This window comes from Amborella trichopoda, chromosome 8 (genome assembly GCF_054954075.1).
Source record: "Amborella trichopoda isolate Santa Cruz 75 chromosome 8, AtrichopodaSantaCruz75HAP2 v2.0, whole genome shotgun sequence".
NCBI classification, from domain to species: domain Eukaryota; kingdom Viridiplantae; phylum Streptophyta; class Magnoliopsida; order Amborellales; family Amborellaceae; genus Amborella; species Amborella trichopoda.
In genome coordinates this window covers 34,094,309-34,117,168 of record NC_142343.1, presented here as the reverse complement: position 1 = coordinate 34,117,168, position 22,860 = coordinate 34,094,309, and the positions used below count along the sequence as shown (strand labels likewise).

Here is a 22,860-nt window from a genome sequence, read left to right as displayed (position 1 = left end):
TTCATTATCTAAGGATACTTCTTGGGTAATTGACTCAGGAGCCACAGATCATATAACTGGTAACTTACAGTGTCTATCCGACCTAAAAAATAATGAAAATACGAACCTTGTGTTTATTGCTAATGGTTTCTTGATTCTTGTCCATGGTGTTGGTAAGACCAAGTTATTCTCCAAGTTTGATAACTCTAAAGTTATTTTTATGTCATCGTTTCCTCTAACTTGACGTCTGTTAGTAGAATTACTCAGAGCATGAATTGTAATAGAATTACTTAGAGCATGAATTGTAATGTTATTTTTTCTACCAACTCTGTGACTTTCCAAGATCGGGCCATGGGAAGGAAGATTGGTGAAGGAAGACTGTCTCATGGGTTATATTTATTTAGTCAAGAGAATAAAGCTTTAGTTGTCAGTCAACATAATTTTGATATTAATAAATTGTTGGATTGGAGATTTGGACACCCTTTAAATAAAGGTTTTAAAATCTTAATGCAGTATCTATCTTTAAATTCTCATTCTTGTGAAGCTTGTAAATTCTTAAAACAAACAAGACTTCATTTTCAATCTTCTATGCATGTTTCAAAGGAACCTTTTTATTTGATACATTCTGATGTGTGGGGACCAACCCCAGTTGATTCTTATGTCATCTTTAAATATTTTGTTATTTTCATTGATGATTGGGCTCGTGCTACTTGGGTATATTTATTGAAATTAAAAACAAAATTGTTTCTTGTGTTATGTAATCTTGGTATTATATACCAAACATTATGTGTGGAACACCTCAACAAAATGGAGTTGTTGAAAAAAAATAAATAGACACCTTTTGGAAGCTACAAGGTCTTTGATGTTTCGAATGCATGTTCTAAAAATTTATTGGCTTGAAGCTATCTTAACTGCTTGCTACTTGAGTAATAAACTCCCGAGTAAAATCTTAAAGATAAATCTCTCCTTGCAGTTTTGAAAATAAAAATAATAATTTGTCCCATTTGTGTTTATTCCAAGAGATGTATCTTTCTTGGATACTCTTCTACTCAAAATGGATACAAATGCTATGATCTCACAATCAGAAAAATGTATATTTTTCGAGATGTTCAACTTGTTGAAACAAAGTCCTATTTTTATGATACATTGGAGAGTGGTTTGGAAAATAGGACTTAGGGGGAGTGTTCAATATGTCATTTTTTCTTGCTTAATATTGGTACTAGTGATGTATCCAACACACTCAGAACAAGTCACGATGATTAAGCCGAAGATGAAGATACCTTTGAAACTCACTAAACTGGTTTAGAAGAAGAAGATTCCGTCGTGGTTGTGGCCCTACCTAATCCCCCCTTGGGCAGGTCTTCTCATATCACTCAATCTTCCTCTAGACTTCAAGATTTTTATACTTACCATGCAGATTCCTATCCTGATCAAAATCATATTTCCTGTTAAATTATGAGTCTTCCTCTTCACCATTCTAAAGGAAAAGAAAAAAGTCTTGCATGCAAATTAAAGAAGGCCTTGTATGGAATTAAACAATCACCTCGTACATGATATGCCAAACTCAGCCCAGCTTTGATGAGTGTTGGGTTTATTAGAAGTTCAACTAATTCTTCGATGTTCATGAAAATGGGAACTTTAGGTACAACAGTTGTACTCATTTATGTTGATGATATTATCGTTACAACTAATGATAAAGAAAGCATCATGGAACTTAAAAATTATCTTCACAAGAAATTTGACATCAAGGACCTTGGTCAATTAAAGTATTTTCTTGGCAGTCAAGTCGCACATTAAAAAAAATGACTCTCCATTTTTCAAAAAAAATATGTCTTAGACTTGTTGAAAGAAATTGGAAAACTAGAAGTTAAACCCATTGGCACATTTCTTTCCTAGTTTCTTTCAACAAATTTAAGGCACATTTCCTCTGAGAAATGTAGAGTCGTTTTTTTAAATGTGTCACTTTAGTGGCAAGAAAATACTTTAGTTGACTTAGATCCTTGATGACAAATTTCTTATGAAGATAATTTTTAAAATTCATCATTCTTTCTTTATCATCAGCTGTAATGATAATATCAACTTGAATGAGTACAACTGGTTATCTGAAGTACCCTTTTTTTACAAACATCAAAGAATCAATTGAACTTCTTAGAAACCCAAAACTTAGCAAAGCTAAATTGAGTTTGGCATACCATGTACAAGGTGATTGTTTAAGTCTATACAAGATCTTCTCCAATTTGCATATAAGACCTTTCTCTTTTTCTTTGAGTTGCTAGGAGGAAGACTCATATACACTACTTCTTCAAGACCTCATAGCTTCCAAATGATGTCTATTTTTTCTTTAAGCAACGCCGTTCTATTGAGGTGTCCCAATACATGATGTTTAATGGATAATACCTAGGTTACATAAATGCTCAGAAAAACCTTGTTCACATACTTTGTGCCATTATCAGTTAGCGAAATTTTAATCTTGGTATTATATTGATTGGAAATCAGAATGGAAAATTCTTTGAATTTAAGAAAAACTTATGCTTTTAATTTAAATAAATATACCCAAGTAGTGTGATATCAATCATCGATAAAAGCAACAAAATATTTTAAACCAGCGTAAGAATCGACTAGACTTGGTCTCCACATATCAGAATGTATCTAATAAAAGGGTTCCTTTGAAACATGCATAGAAGACTGAAAGGGAAGTCTTGTTTGTTTTAAGAATTAACAGATTTCAAAAGAATGAGAGTTTAAAGATAAAGAAGGAATTAAAATTTTAAAAACCATATTGGAAGGGTGTCTAAATCTTCAAGGCAATAATTTGTTGAAAGAAAAATTATCTCAACTGGCAATCAAAGCCTTATTCTCCTGTTTAAATAGACATTGCCTAAGAGACAGTCTTCTATTACTAATCTTCCCTGTGATCTGATCTTGAAAAGTCACAGAATGGAGAGTAAGTTATTTGCATTTCATGCTTTGAGTAATTCTAGTAACAGGCGTCAAGTTAGAAGGGAATGATGGAATAAATAGAACTTCAGAGTTATGAGACTTAGTGGAAAAATTGGTCTTACCAATACCATGAATAACAATCAAAGAACCATGGTCAATAAACACAAGGTTCATATTACCAATTTTTTTGAAATTGGATATGCAATTAAGCTACTAGTCATATGATCCGTGACCCCGAGTCTATTATCCAAGAAAAAGTGCCACAAGAAGACATAAAAGTACAAGGAGTACCTATGTTTTGTGAGGAAGGGGGATTCTGTGTAGAAGAACAACCACTTATGTTACTTAGTTGCTGACAATAATTGCATTTGCAGTGATGGGTCTGAGTAGTTGTGGCTTGAGCAGTAGATATGTTGGATGTCCTATTATCGGTGGGCTTTTCTATTATCTCGACCTCTACCACCACTGCGATAATTGTAAGAGCTTTTGCCTTCACCACTATTTTGAGGTTTTTTGTTTCATAATTTTTTATTATTAGCAACATGGTAGATTTCTCAACAGTTCATTCAGAAGTTCTGAAATCAAGATTCATGATTTTCTTCCGAGCTTCCTCGTATTAAATAGTAGCAAAAACAATGCTAAATGACGAAAATTCCTAGGTCATTAAAATTTGACTCCATATGGATTCATATTCATTCTTTAATCCCACATATATTCAGTGATTGCCAATATATTCAGTGATTGTTTTATCCCCTTGTTTTGTTTGAAAAATTTCCTATTTTAAATGGAAAATTTGAGCGACATAGTTTTGTTGGCCATACATTTTCTCAATGGAGATCTATAAATCTTGGGTATTCTCAGCAAAAGTAAAAATTTCTGAAAGATTAGGTTCCATGGAATTCAAATGAGTGATCATCCTTGCTTAAAGCCTTTTTCCTCCCATTAATGTGCCCAAGTTTAGATCTCCCAGAGTGAGAACGAGAAACAACTTTTGATCAAGCAAGATTCATTCGAAAGAACAGTAGTAAGTTTCATACTGGAGCTAGGTTCTGAACTTGCCATTAAGAAAACTTAAGAGGAACCAGAAAACTAACCCAATCGGTAGTAAACAACGGCGATTAAATAATAGAAGATGTCTCAATTAGAACCAACAGAAAACCCCAATGAGCATTGTTGTTTCTCTCTCTAGAAATCACCAATCTGCATCCAACAGCCTGTGGGTGCTAAGATGCGTGCAAGATCTGTTAGAGAGAGAGTGTTGATCCATCATAAGTTTTGAAAGAAAAAATCCTCTCAAAGCTCCCCTTTCATTAGCTAACTCTCTTGCTCGTTGGTTTCTTTTGACAAGGCTACTTTTCTCATTAAACCGTCATCAATGTTAAAAGGGGCAGAGGAAAAGTTATGGTGCGCAGTTGATACCCAAATACTAGCTAAAGTGTTACAAAAGGAGATGAACGACCATGCCCAATGTTACTTGAATGCAGCTGCTGTCCAAACAATGAACGATCCAAGTCATGGATCGTAAGAAGAACACCGTGAGGAACCTGTTGCCTGTTAGCAATAGAACACTGGAGATCAATCGTCTTATTCTGATACTATGTGAAAATTACAATAAAAGAAATAGATAATAGAGAGAGAACCCGCAGTGGAGAGAGAGAGAGGGAGAGAGAAAGAGATCAACATGGCATATACATGGTCCGATAATGGTGTCTACGTCTATAGAGGGTAAAACAGTCTCACATTCATACGGATTACTCTAGTTTACCAGAGATTTATAAAGTTACATTTTTTGAAACAAATCTCATTAAAAGTATAATCCCATAAAATAAGAAACTCAATATCTTATAATCCCACAAGATAGGAAACCCAATATCTGTTGGAATTATGTCCTTTCAAGGACTTAAAATTTTATATTTTCAACAACTTTTAACTTCAATGGAAGTAAAAGAGCGACATGACTCTAAGATCTTGGCGCACTAGGATCAAGAGTCATGAAACCCCGAGTGAGTCATGAGGAGGATTTATATACATGGAGGTACCGAGACGGTTGAGGGTTACCTCTTGTCAAGGTAGTCAGTTATTATGTTTGTGCCTCGTGACTAAGTAATGGGCCAAGGCAATACGATTTATATGTTTACGTGATTATGTAATATGAGCTCGATGATAAAATACCCCTGTACGGGAAAGATAGGTCCAATAGGGGGCATTGGCCTAAATCCGTGACTCTTAGAACTATCTCGTAGCATGTGTATATACAATCGCAATGCATGGGAAGCCTCTCTTCTAAGGATCCACTGCTAAGGGGTATTCACATGTTCCAAGAGAGAAACCCCTGAACCATGTGTGTGCATGTCCTTAGGGGGTGCACCAGAAATCCACTGATACTTGGGCATTCAGAGTAACTCATTGGTCTAACTTTGATAGACTAAGATCATGAACCGCTAATTATACAATTTGGGTCATGTGGGAAGGTGGCTTTGGATTCTGAGTCTAGCCGAGTGGTGTGCTTTGATTCATAATTCAACTCCAAGGATCTTAATTTCCCTTGTAATTGTTTTTAAACAATGACAATATGTATTTTTTTGATGGAAAATAATTAAAATGATTTTTTAGAATTTTGCTGGTTTTTTCTTTGCAAGAAAATGCAGTTTTTATAATTGTTTACAATAAATGACAAATAACTACAGTCCACCGAGACCCACATGGGACACCCAAATGGCCAATGGTTGTCCATGTAGAGGCCTAGGGGGTCCCACATCATCCCATGTGGAGGATGATGTGGAGTTGACTTCAACCCCCTAGGGGATCCCTCTGTCCTTCTGCATTTGGATTGATTAACTGAAGGGCATTGAATTTTGGAATTTTATGAAATATTTTGATTTTGGAAAAGTCATTTTTGTGCACATGTGCGAAGGTTTCTAGAAAGGGTATAGGGTTTGTAATTACAAGCCCAACCCTAAAGGGCTATAGTAAATGTGCAATTAACCACCTCACTTGTGTAGCAAGATTTCATTAGCCCGACGCTCTTATAAAATGAAGGGAACTTTTGAAATTTTCTTTTTGCTAGAATTTTGTCAAATTGCTACAAGGTTATACCTTCCATCTTGGTTTTTGGTTCAGTTAAATATAAAAGAGCATGGCTATTATGATTATAAGAGAAATTGGAGTGAATTAAAGGAAGATAAAGGTTTTTAAATCCATACCACACATCTTGATGACATGATGGTGGATGGTGGGCTAGGATTAAGTCTCTCTTTGTAGCCACTAGATGATGACATGAAGGGTCAATCTAGAAGTATCTCTACACTTTAGAAGCCTATAAATACCCTCTTGAGTCTTCATTTTCAAAAGAGTTCACATCCGCTCTTTCTCTAAATAGCACGCCACTCTCTCTCTTCACTCATAGTGGCACACTCAAGTCACTTCTCCTCTTCCTTTCTCTGTCTAGAAAATTGACTTCATGCTAAGCTGAGAGAAAACTCCATTGAAGCTCCCTCACTACTCCATTTACGGTGATTCAAAGCTCAAATTCAAGCTATCGATGATCTAATCTTGAAGGCTTCAACAATTGAGTAAGATCTCTTCCATTTTTTTTTATTCTTATTGATTCTTGTTGCTGTAAATTCTCAAGTATAGCAAGTTATCTTCATCATTTGATGATTAGATCATTGATCTTTCGAATCTACTTTGATCCCTCTTGATCCATATAATTGAAGGCATCATCCATGCATAATTTGATCTAGTTTCCAAGAGCTTTTCCCTTTGATTTTTTGAGTATTTTTTACTAATATTTCCAAGAGGTTTTCAAGACCGCATCAATCAATTAGATCATAGTTTTGATTCCTTGAATTGTTGATTTTATGAGAGGAGATTATGCTGAATTTGTGTGGCTCAATTTGTGAACTCAATTGAACCAGTTTTGTATTTTAAGAGCACCGTTTTGTCCAATGATTTTTTCAGTTATTTTGATCTATAGATTTTTGCAAATCCTTCCATATTTTAAGTGAATATCAGTTGATGCTTGACTGCTTACTCTTGAGATGATGAATTTCGCCAGATTTTTAGTTATGCCATCACATGTCACCCAATGGCACATAGCTACGACCCAAGGTCGTAAACAGGGCACTGAGAGCTCCGATTGGCTTTCCGTGGTCATGATGCATTTCACACTTGAGAATATGTATGTTTTTATGTTAGAGATCATGTCATGTTGAGTTTTATGGAATTTATTGATGTATAATTTTGTTTTGTAATTTTGAGTGGTGCAGAATTTTCAAAAGCGCCCTATATATGTGTAGTTTGATGATCTATTTGAGTAGTTTGTTTTGTTCATGGACAAGGGACCCTAATTGAATTGTATCCTCTAATTTGAGTTTATTTTGAAGTCAATCATCCACTGTAGTCACAGTAACCTTGCTGTATATTCATTTTGCAAGTTGAATCCCAAGTTTGTTTTATAAATTTCAAGGTGCATTGTCTTGTTTTTGTCTCTATTGTACTCCACGTTCAAGTGATTTGATTTCTATACACTCCCAATACCATAACCGTCAACAGTCTCCAAAGAAACATAATCGATTTGACTAACTATAGTTGGTCATGAATTATCTAGTAGAGAACAAATATAATTATGCTCATCAGAAACAAAACAACTGGCCATCCTCCAGAGTATAATAGCCTAGCCTACTCTGATCCATTGGGCCAACTCGCCGTGCTACAACTACAAACATAACGACCTGTTTAGTAGACCACATAACAGAGCATTGATGGCAAATTTAACATCCTTCTCTACGCAGATGATTCAAATAACTGGCTTCCACATAGAGACGTTCTTCCCATTTAGAAATTTTGGTCTGAAAATTCTTAGATGGTGCAAGAATCTAGTTTTATCTCTAATTACAAAACTTTAAAATAAAAAAACGGTTCAAATCAAGCATATCAACAAACACACATGATAATCTTGAAAATGGATGGTTCGCATTATTTTTAGGACTTAAAATTTCTTTTTTTCTTCATATCGATGAAGATGATCAATTTAAGATGCATTTTTAATATCCTAGCAACCTTTTGAAGGATTTTATAGGGTTACCTTTATTCTACATTTTAAAGTGTCAACCTCATATAAGCTTTTCCCTTCACGTATATATAAGAAGAAAGTGTTTGCATGTGAAATTGACCATATGTACTTCCATTCCCCAAAATTTACTAAAAATATTAGTCCATGAAAGTTCTATAGTGAGATTCCTAAAAAATTTTCCATGAAGCTTCTTATACATGAAGTTAGTTATGATCCAAGAACTACATGATAATAATTTTGGTAAACAAACACAAAAAAATGTAATAAAATATGAAAAAATATACAATATAACCTATATTTGGTACATAGAGACAACAATTAATCTTGACCACTGAATGTGAAATTGGGTGGCTACATTTGTTCTTTTGACTAGGCTCAAGTTCAAAAGAAATTTCTTCGAACTATGTGACACACCTAAGCTATCAGATATCACATCTGATGACTATAGGTGATTGCAACATCCTTGTATCATAGGTAAATGGTCTTATAATATACAATCAAATAAAATAGATACCGTTATTTTGAAATACATTGCTCAAAAATCTTCACAAAGAAATAGCACAAAATATTTGATGCTAGGGAAAAAAAGTTTTCTAAAGATAGCTTTATTTTACATCAAACATTTATCATAATAGTAGAACACAACTCAATGCAGATTTGTACAGATCTAATATGATACAAGTTTGATGTCATAAAACATAAATTACTAATTTAATAAACAGGAATTGATATTCCCATTAATTTCTTTTTTACTCTTTTCTAGATTTTTATTTGCAACCAAAAAAATATAAGTTTTAACTCTAGGGAAACTATATTTCATCTTGCTTAGTTTGTATCATATTATGTTTTCAAGAGTAGGGCACAAAATCCTCAAAGTAAAACTATAGTGGATAGTGGCTTTTCAAAATTTGACTTCATCATTTTTTACTTTCTCTTGAACTAATAGAAACCAAATTCTATCCCAAGGATTCATCAACTAAAGAACTTCCATTGCAGCTATAAATTAATTATACAAACAACCAAAGAATGACTGTAAAGCAAATTCACAAGGATAAAAAAAGGTTACATATCTAAGATTTGATCGAGATAATTTCTTATCTAAGAGATTTAAATCATAGCTCTCTTGGTAAATAAAATATAAGGGAGCTTTGAAAATGTTTTGCACCTTATGTGACGAAAATTCTTCATTTCTTTAGCAAATGTAGAGCTTAGTTGGCCTTCATCCCTATGCTGCAAAATTATATAACAAATAATTAAAAAGTATAAACTATACATAATCAAAAGAGAAGCGTTCAATTCAAAGCTAACATAAACAAAAAAGAAACGTTCGATTCAAAGCTAACATAAACAAAAAAGAAAAAAAAAAAGAACTGAGAGATCAAGCATGTTATTTGGTGGAATGCCAGTTTCAATATGCCATCGTAAAATATTAAAACATATATCTAATGGATTACTAGACAAATAGAAACATCACTAACTACTGGATGAAGCATAAATTTTTTACTGACGAGATAAATGATTATTTTAAATTTAGAAGGGATATCTCAATAAAAGCTAATGATAATCCTCATTCTTACTTCAATAAAGAATAATCATGTCATAGACTTGAAGGAATCTTACTGATTTACATAGTACCCCAACAATAGTTTATTGTTTTCACAAAAATAGGAAATAATAAATTCATGGGAACTAGAAATGATGAACTCCAAAGTTGTGGATGCTTAATTGATTAACTTAAGTTCGTCCATCTCAGGATAAAGTTTACAAGACCAAAATCCACAAAATATTCCATTAATAATAATAAGTCGTTTCATGTTAAAATATTTTTTTTCCAGAATATTGTGCTGTGTAATGAATATCATAATTAGATTTACGCTTATGAATTGATCTCGTTTCCACCATAAAATTCTATAATAAGAAAAGGAAAACACTTAAATGATCAGACGGAAAATCGCTCGTGGTGGCCCCAATTCCAAGATTTTTAAACTTTCTCAAAATATGCATATATAACCTAGAACAACCAGCATATAGTTGTTCCACATGGTTCATCGATTCCTCCAACCACTTGGGTTGTTCACATTATATCAAGAAAGACCGAGGGGGTAGCACGAACGAGATGGGAGGAGAGAAGAAAGCGTTGGTGGTATAAAACCAATGGGTTAAATGCAATCTTTTAAAAAAATTCATTGTATTAAAACTCAAGGGTTTAAATACATGAATATCTTGATACAAATCATGATACATATATTCCAGCCTACAAACATGATTTATACATATTTAAATAATAAAAATTCAACCCTAATAGCTCCCTTACAAATCCCTTACTTAAAAATAAAACTAAACTCAATACAATATTCAAATACTCACAATGTACATCTCTACAAAGTATTACATGACTTGCACTCGCAATTCTTCATTATATTAAAATTATATGATAATTTCATCTTCATTCTTCATCCTCATCATATGTCACGATGTCTCATACACATCATACACTTGATCATAATCATCAAATTAGATTTCAATTCATATAAACATTAAAGCTCATATCGCAAGATTAAAAAACAATATCATTATTCATATAACATATTCAATTTAACCAATCAGAAATAACTTAATAATTGTAAATACATCAAATTAACATGCAAGTATACATGGGGGAAACCATGGTTCGAATCCCTTGAGCCCGAGCCATGAAAAGGCCTTTTGAGGACTTAATTTTGTCCCATTGTCTAAGGCATAGATGATAATAATAACTCAAGGAGATCAATCCAATGGGAAGCAAATGATCACTATTATTTCACTTAATAGGGATCAAATCATGAGAGAGACATGTATCAAAATAGTCATTCAAATTTTGAGAGAGATACTGCACAAAATAAGGGAGTTATGGTAAAACTACACCATGTGGTCCATAAGGGACCACATGAACTTTTCAACATTTAAAAAGGAACTCAAGGGATTATTTAATATGTTCAAATATCATGAAATAAAGTTCTCATCAGTTGTGTATTCTCAATAAAAATTCCCGAAAAATAAGATAAAAAAAATCTAGGTGAAACTACTCAAGATCATGGAGTAAGCAAGCTAGTCTACGTAAACCATACGTATGGATAACACTATTGCTTTGAGACTCTTCAAATATCAAGTTTTCATGACCAAAAGATAAGAAAGCTACTGTAAATTCAGAATTACAACAAACTTTGATAATGGAAATGAGGCAAGAATTCAAATATAAGAAGAAATCAATACCTTAGTGAAGCAATATTATTGGCTTGATCACACGTATGAGGGATTACTCCATGGAAGGGTTTCAAATGAAAGTTCAAGGAATAAGATAGTCTCATGGGTGACCACATTTTTGTCGAGAGGGTTCTATCTCTCTTTTTGAAGTGAATACTCAAGTTACGGTTATAATTGATCCCATAAATTACTTTTATACTTACATCATAAAGATGGATTTGATCTTGATCCTTGATCCCTTAGATCAATGACACATGAGAGACTTTTATCTAAGTCACTCATCCATATCTTATCACCAAGATCAATGGATGAGCTTTTGACACCCTTCACTCCTTAATACTTAGGTTTATAGTCATTTTACCTTAAAGCCCTTAGCTCCACATTTTATTTCCCATTAAGTCCAAATTCATGTTTACACTTATGCTCATGGTTTTTGAATAATTTGTGAAAGTTAATAAAAGACAAGGACATAGACATAAATGTAATATGGGACATCCACTAATAGGATTTCATCAACACTAATAGGATTTCAACAACACTAATAGGACATACCACTAATAGGATTTCAACAACACTAAAGTTTCACATGGGTCAAGCCCATAAGGTGGTGCCACATAAAATATATCCACATACGACAAAATTACATGCGGATAATAATATAAATTAACTTATCGCTCAAAATCCCATGACTTCACACATGCTAAAAATGTTATGTGACTTAAATCAAACTTAAGTTTAGAACAATATATAACACTTTAAATAACAAGATAACATGTTATAACATAATACCAATAAAATAGCTAATGACAAATAGATCCCCACATGGATATGATGTTAGCATGGTGTCATCCACAAGTAGAGAGATGGGGGTGCTACATGGCATCCCTATGGCCATTTGGATCGATGTGGCAACCCCATGGCCACTTGGGATCCATGTATCAATCACATAGGATGTCCTTCTTTGGTATTTATATCAAACAAATTTGAAAATCGTATTTTTGATGATTTAAAAATTCTAAAACTTTTTTCAAAAATCCCAAAAATTCTTCAAATGATTTTTCAACATTATTACAAATTTTCTCATCGCTATAAAATATTTTCTCATCATTTTTAGATTAATTTGGACTAAAGGTAAATTAGATCTCTAGACTTATAATACTAGTCAGAGTCTTCCATTGGGCTAACCCGAATGACGTTCCACCTGTGTCTCAAGCCAACCCAATAGACCTATGCTCCACAGTTTATGGCAGAGATGCATAATTGGTTACGTCAAAGTCATTGAGCAAGAGCTTCCCGTCACCGTAATGGATTACTGGTGCACTCCTGTGGGACATGTTCCTACTCAAATACAGGGGCCCTCTCAAAGCACATGTGTATTAGCTCTTCTAAGTCGGATAATAATATAGAAGAGTGGCTTCTTCATACGACTGTGGGTGCACATACTATGAAATGGTCTTGTGTCAGGATACAGGCTCATGTCCCATGATCCGACCATTCCATACAGGGCGAATACTCTTTTAAATACTCAGGTTCTATTATTCTCGATTGGATTCTCCAAACCTTGACTTATCACATCAACTATGAGGCATTCTAATCAATATAGCCTTAACTAGGAGGTAACCCTCACACCTCCGCGAGAGTTCACACTCTCAAAACGCATACTCTCGATGCCTCAAATACTCGGGGTATATGAATATGGGCCCCAGTACACCAAGCACCCAGATTCAGTCTCTCTTTAACTCCCACTGAGCATAAGACTCTTGGCTTTAAGGCTTTGAAAGGCTACATAGCCAACAAAAAGTAGGAGAAATTCCTTCAAACAATTTGATCGAAAAATAGATTTCAATAAAAATGATAAATATCCACTTAGAAGGGTGTCAGAAAACAAAAGCCAAAGCATTGTTGGAAAGGAGGCAAGAAAGAGGATGAATACACCTTAATCAGAGTGAATGCAAGTAAAGTGATAATGAAGAAAAAGTGGAGATGGGAAGGAGGCGAAGGGAAATGATAACATAAAAAGAAAAGGGAAATAGAAGAATAGACATAAGTGGAAAGCAAGTGCAGGAATAGCACAAAGAAACCGGTACAAGGCACTTGAAAGTTTTCTTCTAATATAAAAAAACTGGCAAGGTAACAGATATGGGAGAAGAAATTCTAAAGAAAAAATAAGCAAGGGATCACGAAGAAGTTAGAGTCAGAAAAGCAAGATCGGCTTTCTCAACTGTAAACAGAAACAAGTATCATAGATAAGGAAATAAAGAAAGTAGTCTGAGAAAGGAGAGGGGAAGTAACATGAAGAAGGCAATATTGGTACTCCATGTTCCAATTGAGAGTGTCACAGAAAACATCCAACCTTTTTAAGTTATCAAGCCAATAATATTTTTCACTAGTGTGCGAACAACTAGTAGGGAGATGAGTGAGTTTTTATTGAGAATAGGTCTATATCAAGGGTTAGCATTGAACACATACCTCTTTGTTTTAGTTATAGATGACTTAACTAGGCACCTACAGGATAAGGTACCATAGTGCATGTTGTTCACAGATGACATAGATTTGACCAATGAGACCCGAAACAACATCTACACACAGTTAGAACTTTTGAGGGATGCTCTAGAATCCAAAGGTTTTAAAATTAGTCTGATTAAGACAAAGTATATGGAATGCAAGTTTAGTAACAATAAGAGTAGAGACGAGGAAATACTTAAGATTAATGAACAAGAAGTACAAAAAAGACCACACTTTCGTTATCTTGGGTCGATAAACTAGGAAAATGAAGAGATTGAGAAAGATGTCACACAAAGAATTAGAGCTGGGTGAGCGAAGTGGAGATGTGCAACTGGAATTTTACATGATCACCGCATATCTACAGAGCTAAGGGGAAGTTTTATAGGACAACTGTGAGATCAGCTTTGCTCTTTGGTGCGGAATGTTGGGCAGACAAAAAACAGTATACCCATAGAATGAGTGTAGCATATATGAAAACGTTGAGATGGATAAGTGGCAAGACAAGAAGGGATAGAATTCGAAATGAATCCATTTGAAAAAAATTTAGGTGTGGCACCAATCGGCGATAATATGAGAGGGAGTAGACTTCGATAGGCAAGTCATGTATGGTGTCGACCGAGAACAATACATATTATAAAGTGCGAGGTAGTTCAAGTGGAAGGATTGGAAGTAGTCTGAAAAGATATGGGGACTTATGGCCTCACTGAGAGTATGACATTTAATAGAATAGACTGGCAAACCAAGATTCGTGCAGCCGACCCCAAATAATTGGAAAAAGGCTATGACGATGATAATGATAACTACACCATTCTCACATATCAGAAGGACTAGACCCAATCTAAAGGGTACAGTTTATATAGAGCTGAGACTCTAAATAATCAAAGTAAAGTGTGCCGAAAAAATAGTGTTGAGAAATGTGGTTTCAGTACTGGAAATCTTTGTGATTGCCTTAAAATATATTTTCATCTTTAATTATAAAATTTAAAGCTTCAAAAATAGTGTAGATCAAGCAAATCTATGAAAACTTGAACATCTTGAAAATTGACAGTAAAAAAAATACATTACAAGAAGCACTATTTCAAAAACTTAAAATCTATTTTTTCTCATGTCCATGCATCTTGATGTCTGGATGATCAATTTGAGGATATTTGGGCATCAAAACAACCTCTTCTAGTGAAATTTTTGAGTTAGGCTCTAAATTGATTGTTTATAACATCGGTTCTATATAAACTTTAAATAGGGAAGCTCACAATAATGTTGCACGAAATATTCAGAATTTCTCTTAAAAGACATTTCTCCTCTCACCTCGAGCACATGAGTTTAAGATTAACATTTACCACATTAAGTTGCAGTCACCAATTAAAATTTCTCTAAAAGAAAAAGGAAATCAAAAAGCTTCTTAACACTGAAAGGCCAACGAAAACTGCAAAGTCCTTTAGCATCATGTTAAACACAAAAAAAATTATACGCAGCCATAAATCTTTTGAATGACAAAATACAAAGGCCATACTTGATCAGTCAAGTCAAGAACCAAAACTTGCCCATAGCGTTGTGTAAGATCCTGAAAATGGTGTGGCACAAATTTGGATGCAAAAAGAAGTTTCAAATGCTATACATGTGTTGTTCAAATGAATAGAAGAAAATGCATTTACGTATCTGGGCGTACTGTTTCCCCATGATTTATAATTCTCAGCCTTGGCTTATAGCTCAAATCCACTATTTTCTCCCAAAGAAGTGGAATATAACCATGAATCTGCATAAAAGAAGTTGAAAAAATTTCTCCGTTAGGAATAACAATTAAAGATTTTAACTACATAGCGAACTTGAATTATGAATAAAGTTTAATCTTCGTTATTAGCTTCGATAGATCAAATTGTTGCAATTGTAGGACAAGTCTATAGAAGATCAACATAACAAAATAATCTAGAGATGCATGGAGACCTGTCAAGATAGAATGGACATTCACTATACACTCAGATACAAAACATTTAAATACAACTTAGAGCACGACCAACTATAGAGAATATAAAATCCATTCATTCTCCCAAACATCAAACCCCCCGAAAAAAAAAAAAAAAAAGGTAAAAATGAAAATAAGAGAGAGAGAGAGAAAGAGAGGAAAAAAAGGAAAAGAAAAAATAAAGAAAGAGATAGTAAAAGGGAAATACCGCCTGAAACAAAGTTCTTCAGATACAGGACGACCCTCTATGCCATTTCAATTTGCTCAATCAAAGGTTTCGAAAAAAAAGATGAGAACCACTAGTAAAATATTTAGACAAATTTATTGGCAATTCTATCACTGAGATTACTTGGTTGAAGAGTTTAACTAATGGGAGGGATAAACGACACAAGACACACAAATGTGCTATTGTCTGTTGTGTCAATTGTACTACGGATGTGGGATACATCTGCTATTATTACATCACTTCGGCAGTAAGGCCAAACATAATATTTCAAATTGCAGAACTAGATTACAATGAATCAGAACAAGATAGTTTCAGAACAAGCTGGCTGCTCCAGTAGTAGATGGCATCCACATCTACCATGCCATCGGTGCTCACTCCTAATACATATTCAAAAGAACACATATGTGATCTGAGATATCCTCAGAAGAACACGTCCATGATTTCAGGTCATACAGTAAATCAGAGGTGTTATTTGTATGCTTTCTCCCTCTAGGATTTCATTTTCTTGGATTTGATTCAAAGGGCTCTGAGAAACAAAGGCATGGTTGCTTGGCGATTCTGATGATCGAGAATGCCAAGAAATCAGTGGGGTTGTAGAGTGTGCTTTGATCTGTTCACTCTTCCATTTCAGTACTGGTTCTCAAATGGAGCTAGAAGGCCTGAACTTAATGTTTGCTTGGTGAATTTGGAGAGAGAAGTAGGGGGCACATGAACCATCTTATATAGAGTCTCAATGGAGGATATGATCCAATCTCTAGAGAGCAACATTTCCCATGTTTCTGAAAGGCTGGCAAAAAATTTCTCAAGCGATGGCCTATCTGCTTCCATTCTTTTTCATTTAATTTTGATTACATTTAAAAACTCATTATATAATTTGTTTGTTGGTTTCATGGGGTGGTTTCCATTTTGACCTGTTCTCAAACTTCAATCACATACGGAAACAGTGCCTTGTTCTTGAAATTGTTCTGTTGGTTTTCAGGTTGGTGTCCTATTGTTTCCTAATTCAGTTTTTTCTTGGTGGTTTCATTGATGGTTCACATTTTTTGTGGAGAGAGTATTGGGAAGGGGAGCTCATAGAGGAAATTTGGAGTTTGAGGTGTTTGTATCATGAGGATAAATGGTAAGGAAAGGCTTCCTGTAGAGAGTTGCAGGTTTCTGTTCTCTTGACAATGGCAACCATGCTCCAGTCTTGTGCTTCTACGTCGATCCCTTGGGTCTGTTTGCTGTTTACAAATTCGTGGGGTTTAGTTTGGTGGACCGAATTTGGTGTAGCTTTGGTTTTCTGCAGCCAATTTAGTTTTAGTTTCTATGATGGTGGTAGTTTTGCTTCAGGAAGGGGGCTAAAGTTAGTGAAGGTTTTAGAGTGATTACAGTGATGACTAAGATGGTGTTGATGGTAGAAATTCAAGATCGTTTTTGGCAGTGGGGATGATTGATGTTAGTAAGCTGTTAAAAGGAAGCCAAAATAGCCCCAACCACAAAATGGTTCAAATGCAGTTAGCTTGAAAATCCAGCTGATGGCCATCTGCATTTCATAAGCAGCCAAACAGGAAGCAAATTGATTAATCAAAGTCCTGCAGAAAGGGGTTAAGCACTATTTTACAGTAGCTCTCCAAAACGGGTCAAAGCTACGATGTCCCATTTGAAAAAACGTTTATATAAGGTTGCAACCTTAAAATGTAGAACTAAGGTGTACCTCAAAAAATCTTTCATAAAAGGCCGTTTTGACATTGGAAAACCCTCTAATTGATCATCTCGATATCGAGATGTATAAATATAAAAAAAAAAAAGATTTAGAGTTCTAAAAATAGTGTACATTACAACGCATTATCTGGACCGCCCGTTTTCAAGATTTTCATATATTTATAGATCTACTTGATATGAACTATTTTTGAAGTTTAATATTTTATAATTTGAGATGAAAATAGATTCTCAAGCCATCTTAATAAATTTTAACACTAAAATTACATTTACGATAAAAATTTGGAGGTGCACCTTAATTTAATTGTTTAAGGTTGCAGCCTTATGCAAACCACACCCGACCTATTTACAGTTTTACAGGGTCAAGCCATAATTTATGACATACGTTGCATCAATTTCAAAATTTGGAAGCCTAGAAAGCCACCTTGTCAGGATTAATTGGGGCTCAACAGTTAAGGGAAATTAGGGGGCTGTCACCACTGCAGACAGGTGTCTCCAAGAGCAGCAAAAGTAATTTATTTATTTATTTATTTTTTGTTTGGGAATTAGTGTGGGGGGTTCTGCATGTGAGGGGAAATATAAACAAAAATACTAGGATCTTCAAGGTTCATCAAGGAGCACTATTCAGCACCCACTCATTGAGATGAATATAGGGAGGTCATGAACTGGTATTCAGGAGCAGGCCAAAAGGGCTGGAGAGGAAGTATGGGCGGTCAGAGAATAATTTAGATGGTAGAAAGCCGAGGAGAAACAAGGGATGTGGGAACAATTGCAAGGAACCTCAGATAATATGCAGAAATAAAAGATAAACTTATTATATACTAGTGAATTCCTTCTAGAAACATGCAACAGCAGGCGAGAATGGGCTCTAGGCGAAGATGGTCAGAGTGGCAGTGTCACGACATCATGTCTGGATATCCATTCTCACTAGGTTCCAAAGTTAACTTTCACAAAAGAAAAAATAAAATTGCAAGAGCAGGCAGAGCAGACATTTTTTTCCAAAGGATACCTGTAAATATAATTAGTGAAAACCTTCAATATTGAGCAACTGTTCTGTCTCGATAAAATTAGCAGTGTCTCCAGCCAAATTGGCGCCTCTTCTCCACATTATGGGTTCTAATAATCCAATACAAAGTTGAACTTCAGTACAGTTCAAAATGCAACTGCTACTTGTTATTAGAGCCAAAATCAGTTCACAATACCTAATACTTGATCATTTTTATTGCGTAGGGATATTAGGCATAACCAATATGTTCCTATACAGGACACCGCAAAACAAAAATGCAACACTTTTTCATTTACTTGATCCCTTCTGCCCTTTTCTTCTCAAATGAGGAGGATGTAGATGGAGGGAGGAGTGGAGTAGTTGTTGATTAAGGTAGCTCATCTTTTCCACAGTATGGGTTCTAATAATCCAATACAAAGTTGAACTTCAGTACAGTTCAAAATGCAACTACTACTTGTCATTAGAGCCAAAATCAGTTCACAATACAAAACACATGATCATTTTTATTGGGTAGGGATAATTAGGCATAATTCAATACAGGACACCGCACAACACAACTGCAACACTTTTCATTTACTTTATCCTTTTTGTCCTTTTTCTTCTCAAATGAGGAGGATGTAGATGGAGGGAGGAGTGGAGTAGTTGTTGATTAAGGTATAACGCGATTCAACCCTTAGCCACTATACTGTGGAGCTTATGCATTGGAACAGTAAGCTAAGAGGCACTATTGCAACCCTATAGAGTCTTCGTCATCATCATCACTATCATCATCATCATCATCATCAAAGCCTTTTCTCAACTATTTGAGATTGGCTATTTGAATCCCGGTCCACCATTCTACTCTATCAAGGACCAAACCCTCAGTGAGGCCATAAGTCTCCATATCCAACTGTATCTTTTTGAGCCTACGCCTTGCCCTTTTTGAGCCTCCTACTTGAACCAACTCACACCTCCTAAAAGGTACTCTATTGGATCTGCTATGCACATAGCCAGCATACCTAAGTCTAGTTTCTCTCATCTTATCGCTTATTGGAGTTACACCTAAGGTCGCTCTAATGTATTCAGTTTGAATTATATCACTTTTTGTCTTGCCATTCGTCCATCTTAACATCCTCATCTCAGTTATACTCATCCTATGGGTATTTTGTTTCTTGAACGCCCAACATTCAGCCCTATAAAACAAAACTGGTCTCCCAACTGTCCTATAGAACGTCCCCTTCGCTTCATTGGTATGCGACAATAACAAAAAACTAATTTGCATATCTCCACTTTGCCCACCTAGCTCTAACTCCCCCAATCCAAAATCAATCCAAACTAAATTCTCTCATAAAACCATGAAAACAGTTTCCTTGAGGGGTGAACTTTAAATTATCAAGAAAGGAAAAGTGATAAGTTTTTTCTTTCTTTTTCCCTTTTTTTGTTTATGATAAAATGATATCAAGAATAATAGTAAGAACTGAAGGTTCCATTCACTTTCCAGAAACCCAAATTTTTATAACTCAGCCTGGATGACATGTAACAACAAGTCAAATTTAGTAATATAAACATTTTTTTTATCGGTTTCCAAAATTAGGGTAATCTGTGCAGGTGAATCTTTCACTGTGATCTGCACAGTCTGAAAACTTAGGCAAATGTTAAGATAAACAATTCAAACACTACAGAATACAGGATCACTCTGTGGAGTAAGGCAATTGTCCAGCCAAAATGAATACCGTGTTACAAATTGAGAGAGAAATTATGGGGAGACCATAAGATTACACAAGGCAAGTGTCATAAGGATATTTCCTTGAACCAATGGAATGACGTACTCATCAAACTACACAAACAACAGGGAATACAAGAAAAATTAGGGCGTGATATCTTGAACTCCGAAAGACTCAAAAAAACATAAAAAAGGGACGAAGCAGCAAAATCCATACTTTGGACTCAATAAGCTCTTCTAACAAATTTCGATTCCACAAAAATATAGGATCTTCCTGAAACAAAATAATTGATACATCTCAATCTATAAAACTCCAAGTTAGCATAACAAGCAATGTACAAGAAAATTGCATCCGATTGCAGTACTATCATAGAAAAGATGCTAAAATGGCATGGTAGATTAGACAATATTATAATTTTCTATAAAAACAATTATTGAGTAAAGGCACAAGAGATCTCTATCCTTCACATAAATGATGTGATTCCCCATCAGGATGTCTAACTGAAAGAAACATAACTGTCCATTATACTAATCAGGCAATAATTCCTGTACAAAAGAGTCTATGTCTACTGAATAATTAAACTTCCTATCAAGTTAATGACTTGGTAAACTATAACTTAAGTTTGTCGAGATGATGTATAGGGAGGCTGATTATGCATCAGGTAATCTATATTGGGTATAGCGACAACTAACTCGATAGAGGTGTCCTACATTTAAAACTTGTCTTTCATGAAGAAATCTGAAGTGAATGGTAAAATTCACTGTGAAGAGTAAACGGCACTATCTTCCGAGAGCAGAGAAGAAGGCCCCAAACATCAGAGAGAATCAAATACAAACACGTAGTACTTTTATTTTCATAGTTTAAGGATGAATAACATAAGGCTCTGACTTCTTACAAGGAAAACATTCCATTTCAAAATACACGTCTGACAAAATGTCAGAGAAAGGCTAATAAAATAAAGATTGAAGATGCTCAAACTCATAGAAACTATGAGTTAAAAGATGATATCGTAATTGCAATCCTATATTGCATTAGGAATATCTGACAATTCAAATAATTTGAAAAAGCTGATAGCATTAGACTAGATAGAACAATCACCTAGCTTTATAGCCTATTCCAATCAACTTCCTTGAAGAAAGGTCATTTAGAAAGCAAGTATCATTAAAAGAAAAGAGCTATAGACATATAGCTTAAAATATCCGCCAGGAAGAAGATTAAAAAAATACCCCCCTTTTTATGAAGAAGAGAGACAAAGAGGGAGGCCATGGCTAAAATTGGAGCATGTCATTTTCTCATATATTAAGTGAAAAGGGAGAGGATGGAGAGAGAGTAGAGAGAGAGATGTCATTTTTACTTTATATAATTTCCTAGGGCCCCAACATATTTATGAATGCTAAGAAAGGAGAGAGACCAAAGAGTAGAGAGAGAGATGTCTTTTTCACTTTATGTATAACTTGACCCTTTCCTCTCCTGTTTACCAAAAAAAGGTCTCACATGAACAGGAAATGCTGGTCTCCTTTTTCTCTTGTCTCTTCATTCACCAAAAAATGTTTAACATTGTTCCTCTCTTCTTAACACGTATAAAAAGGTGGTACTGAAGCATGTTGTTTTCTTTCTTCCCTTGTCTCTTAATTTACCAGGAAAAAAAAATCTCTTTCCTCTTTTGTTCACCATCAAATAGCTCCTGAAGTATGAATAATAGAAACAGATAAAAGCAAGGGAAAATGTACAAGAAAACAAATGCCAGAAATAGTTTTATTGAAGAGGAATCCGTCTAATTTGTTATTTAGACATATAATGTTTATATGACCCAGATCCTTCACCTAACAGGAGATTTATCTGTCAATACCAGAATTTTGTTGAATTCTAGATGCCATAATCAAATTTTGATTCTGATCTTGAAACCTATTTGCCTCATAAGCACGATGAGCAAAAGTACAAAGCAGCAACCTACAATGTCAAGTTAAAAGCTAGAAATGCCAATCATGTCTCCATCCATACGAGCATCATCTAGATGACATTAAGTGGATCCATCTGTTAGACAAACCAAGATGCATTTGACTTGTGTATGAAAGAGAGCACCATAAACCTTCTCACACTTGAGGGAACCTTCTTTAGATGCATGGTGATTCAAAACTTTCTATTATGTTGCATATACAAAAGATTAGACCAAATTGAGAAGCGTGGAGATGATCGTACTTGCATAAGATGAAGTGTATAATTACCAAATTACAAGACAAACAGTACCCCATGAAAAGAGCCAAATTACCGTGGCTAACAAGTTCACTGTTTTCAGCTAAACAAAGTTATTCAATTATAAATAAATGAAGGCATAAAAAACGGAAAAGTTTCCAATATGAGAGAATTCCCAAAACAACATTTTTACATATTGTTCGTTTTATAGAGGCCGTATTGATGAATTATCAAAGCTACTGTTCCTAGACTCGGTCTTACCCTATTTCTGAGGCCGAGCTGGTGCGAGTACATGGTAGAACTGACCTTATGCCTATAGAATGAACAAGA

The 22,860-nt window shown here is 34.7% G+C and overlaps 1 protein-coding gene across 7 annotated transcripts; it reads right to left on the bottom strand.

Annotated features, from left to right (window-relative positions):
• Positions 1 to 4,003: 4,003 nt before the first annotated feature.
• On the bottom strand, positions 4,004 to 22,663 carry LOC148781045 (phosphoinositide phosphatase SAC8-like). 7 transcript variants are annotated; one of them, XR_016060085.1, is made up of 5 exons: positions 22,187 to 22,663; positions 20,554 to 20,610; positions 15,252 to 15,494; positions 9,159 to 9,223; positions 4,004 to 4,470 (listed from the first exon to the last, which is right to left on the bottom strand). XR_016060085.1 is itself a non-coding variant. In XM_088872971.1 (5 exons), the coding sequence occupies exons 1-5, from the start codon at positions 22,587 to 22,589 to the stop codon at positions 4,350 to 4,352; spliced, it is 357 nt and encodes a 118-aa protein (XP_088729097.1). In that variant the 5' UTR covers positions 22,590 to 22,646; the 3' UTR covers positions 4,004 to 4,349. The 7 variants fall into 7 exon arrangements, 2 of the variants coding, with proteins under 2 accessions (XP_088729097.1, XP_088729098.1); XM_088872971.1 differs by having other exon boundaries at positions 15,408 to 15,494; positions 22,563 to 22,646; XR_016060084.1 differs by lacking the exon at positions 20,554 to 20,610 and having other exon boundaries at positions 21,436 to 22,662.
• Between the last annotated feature and the right edge of the window lie 197 nt (positions 22,664 to 22,860).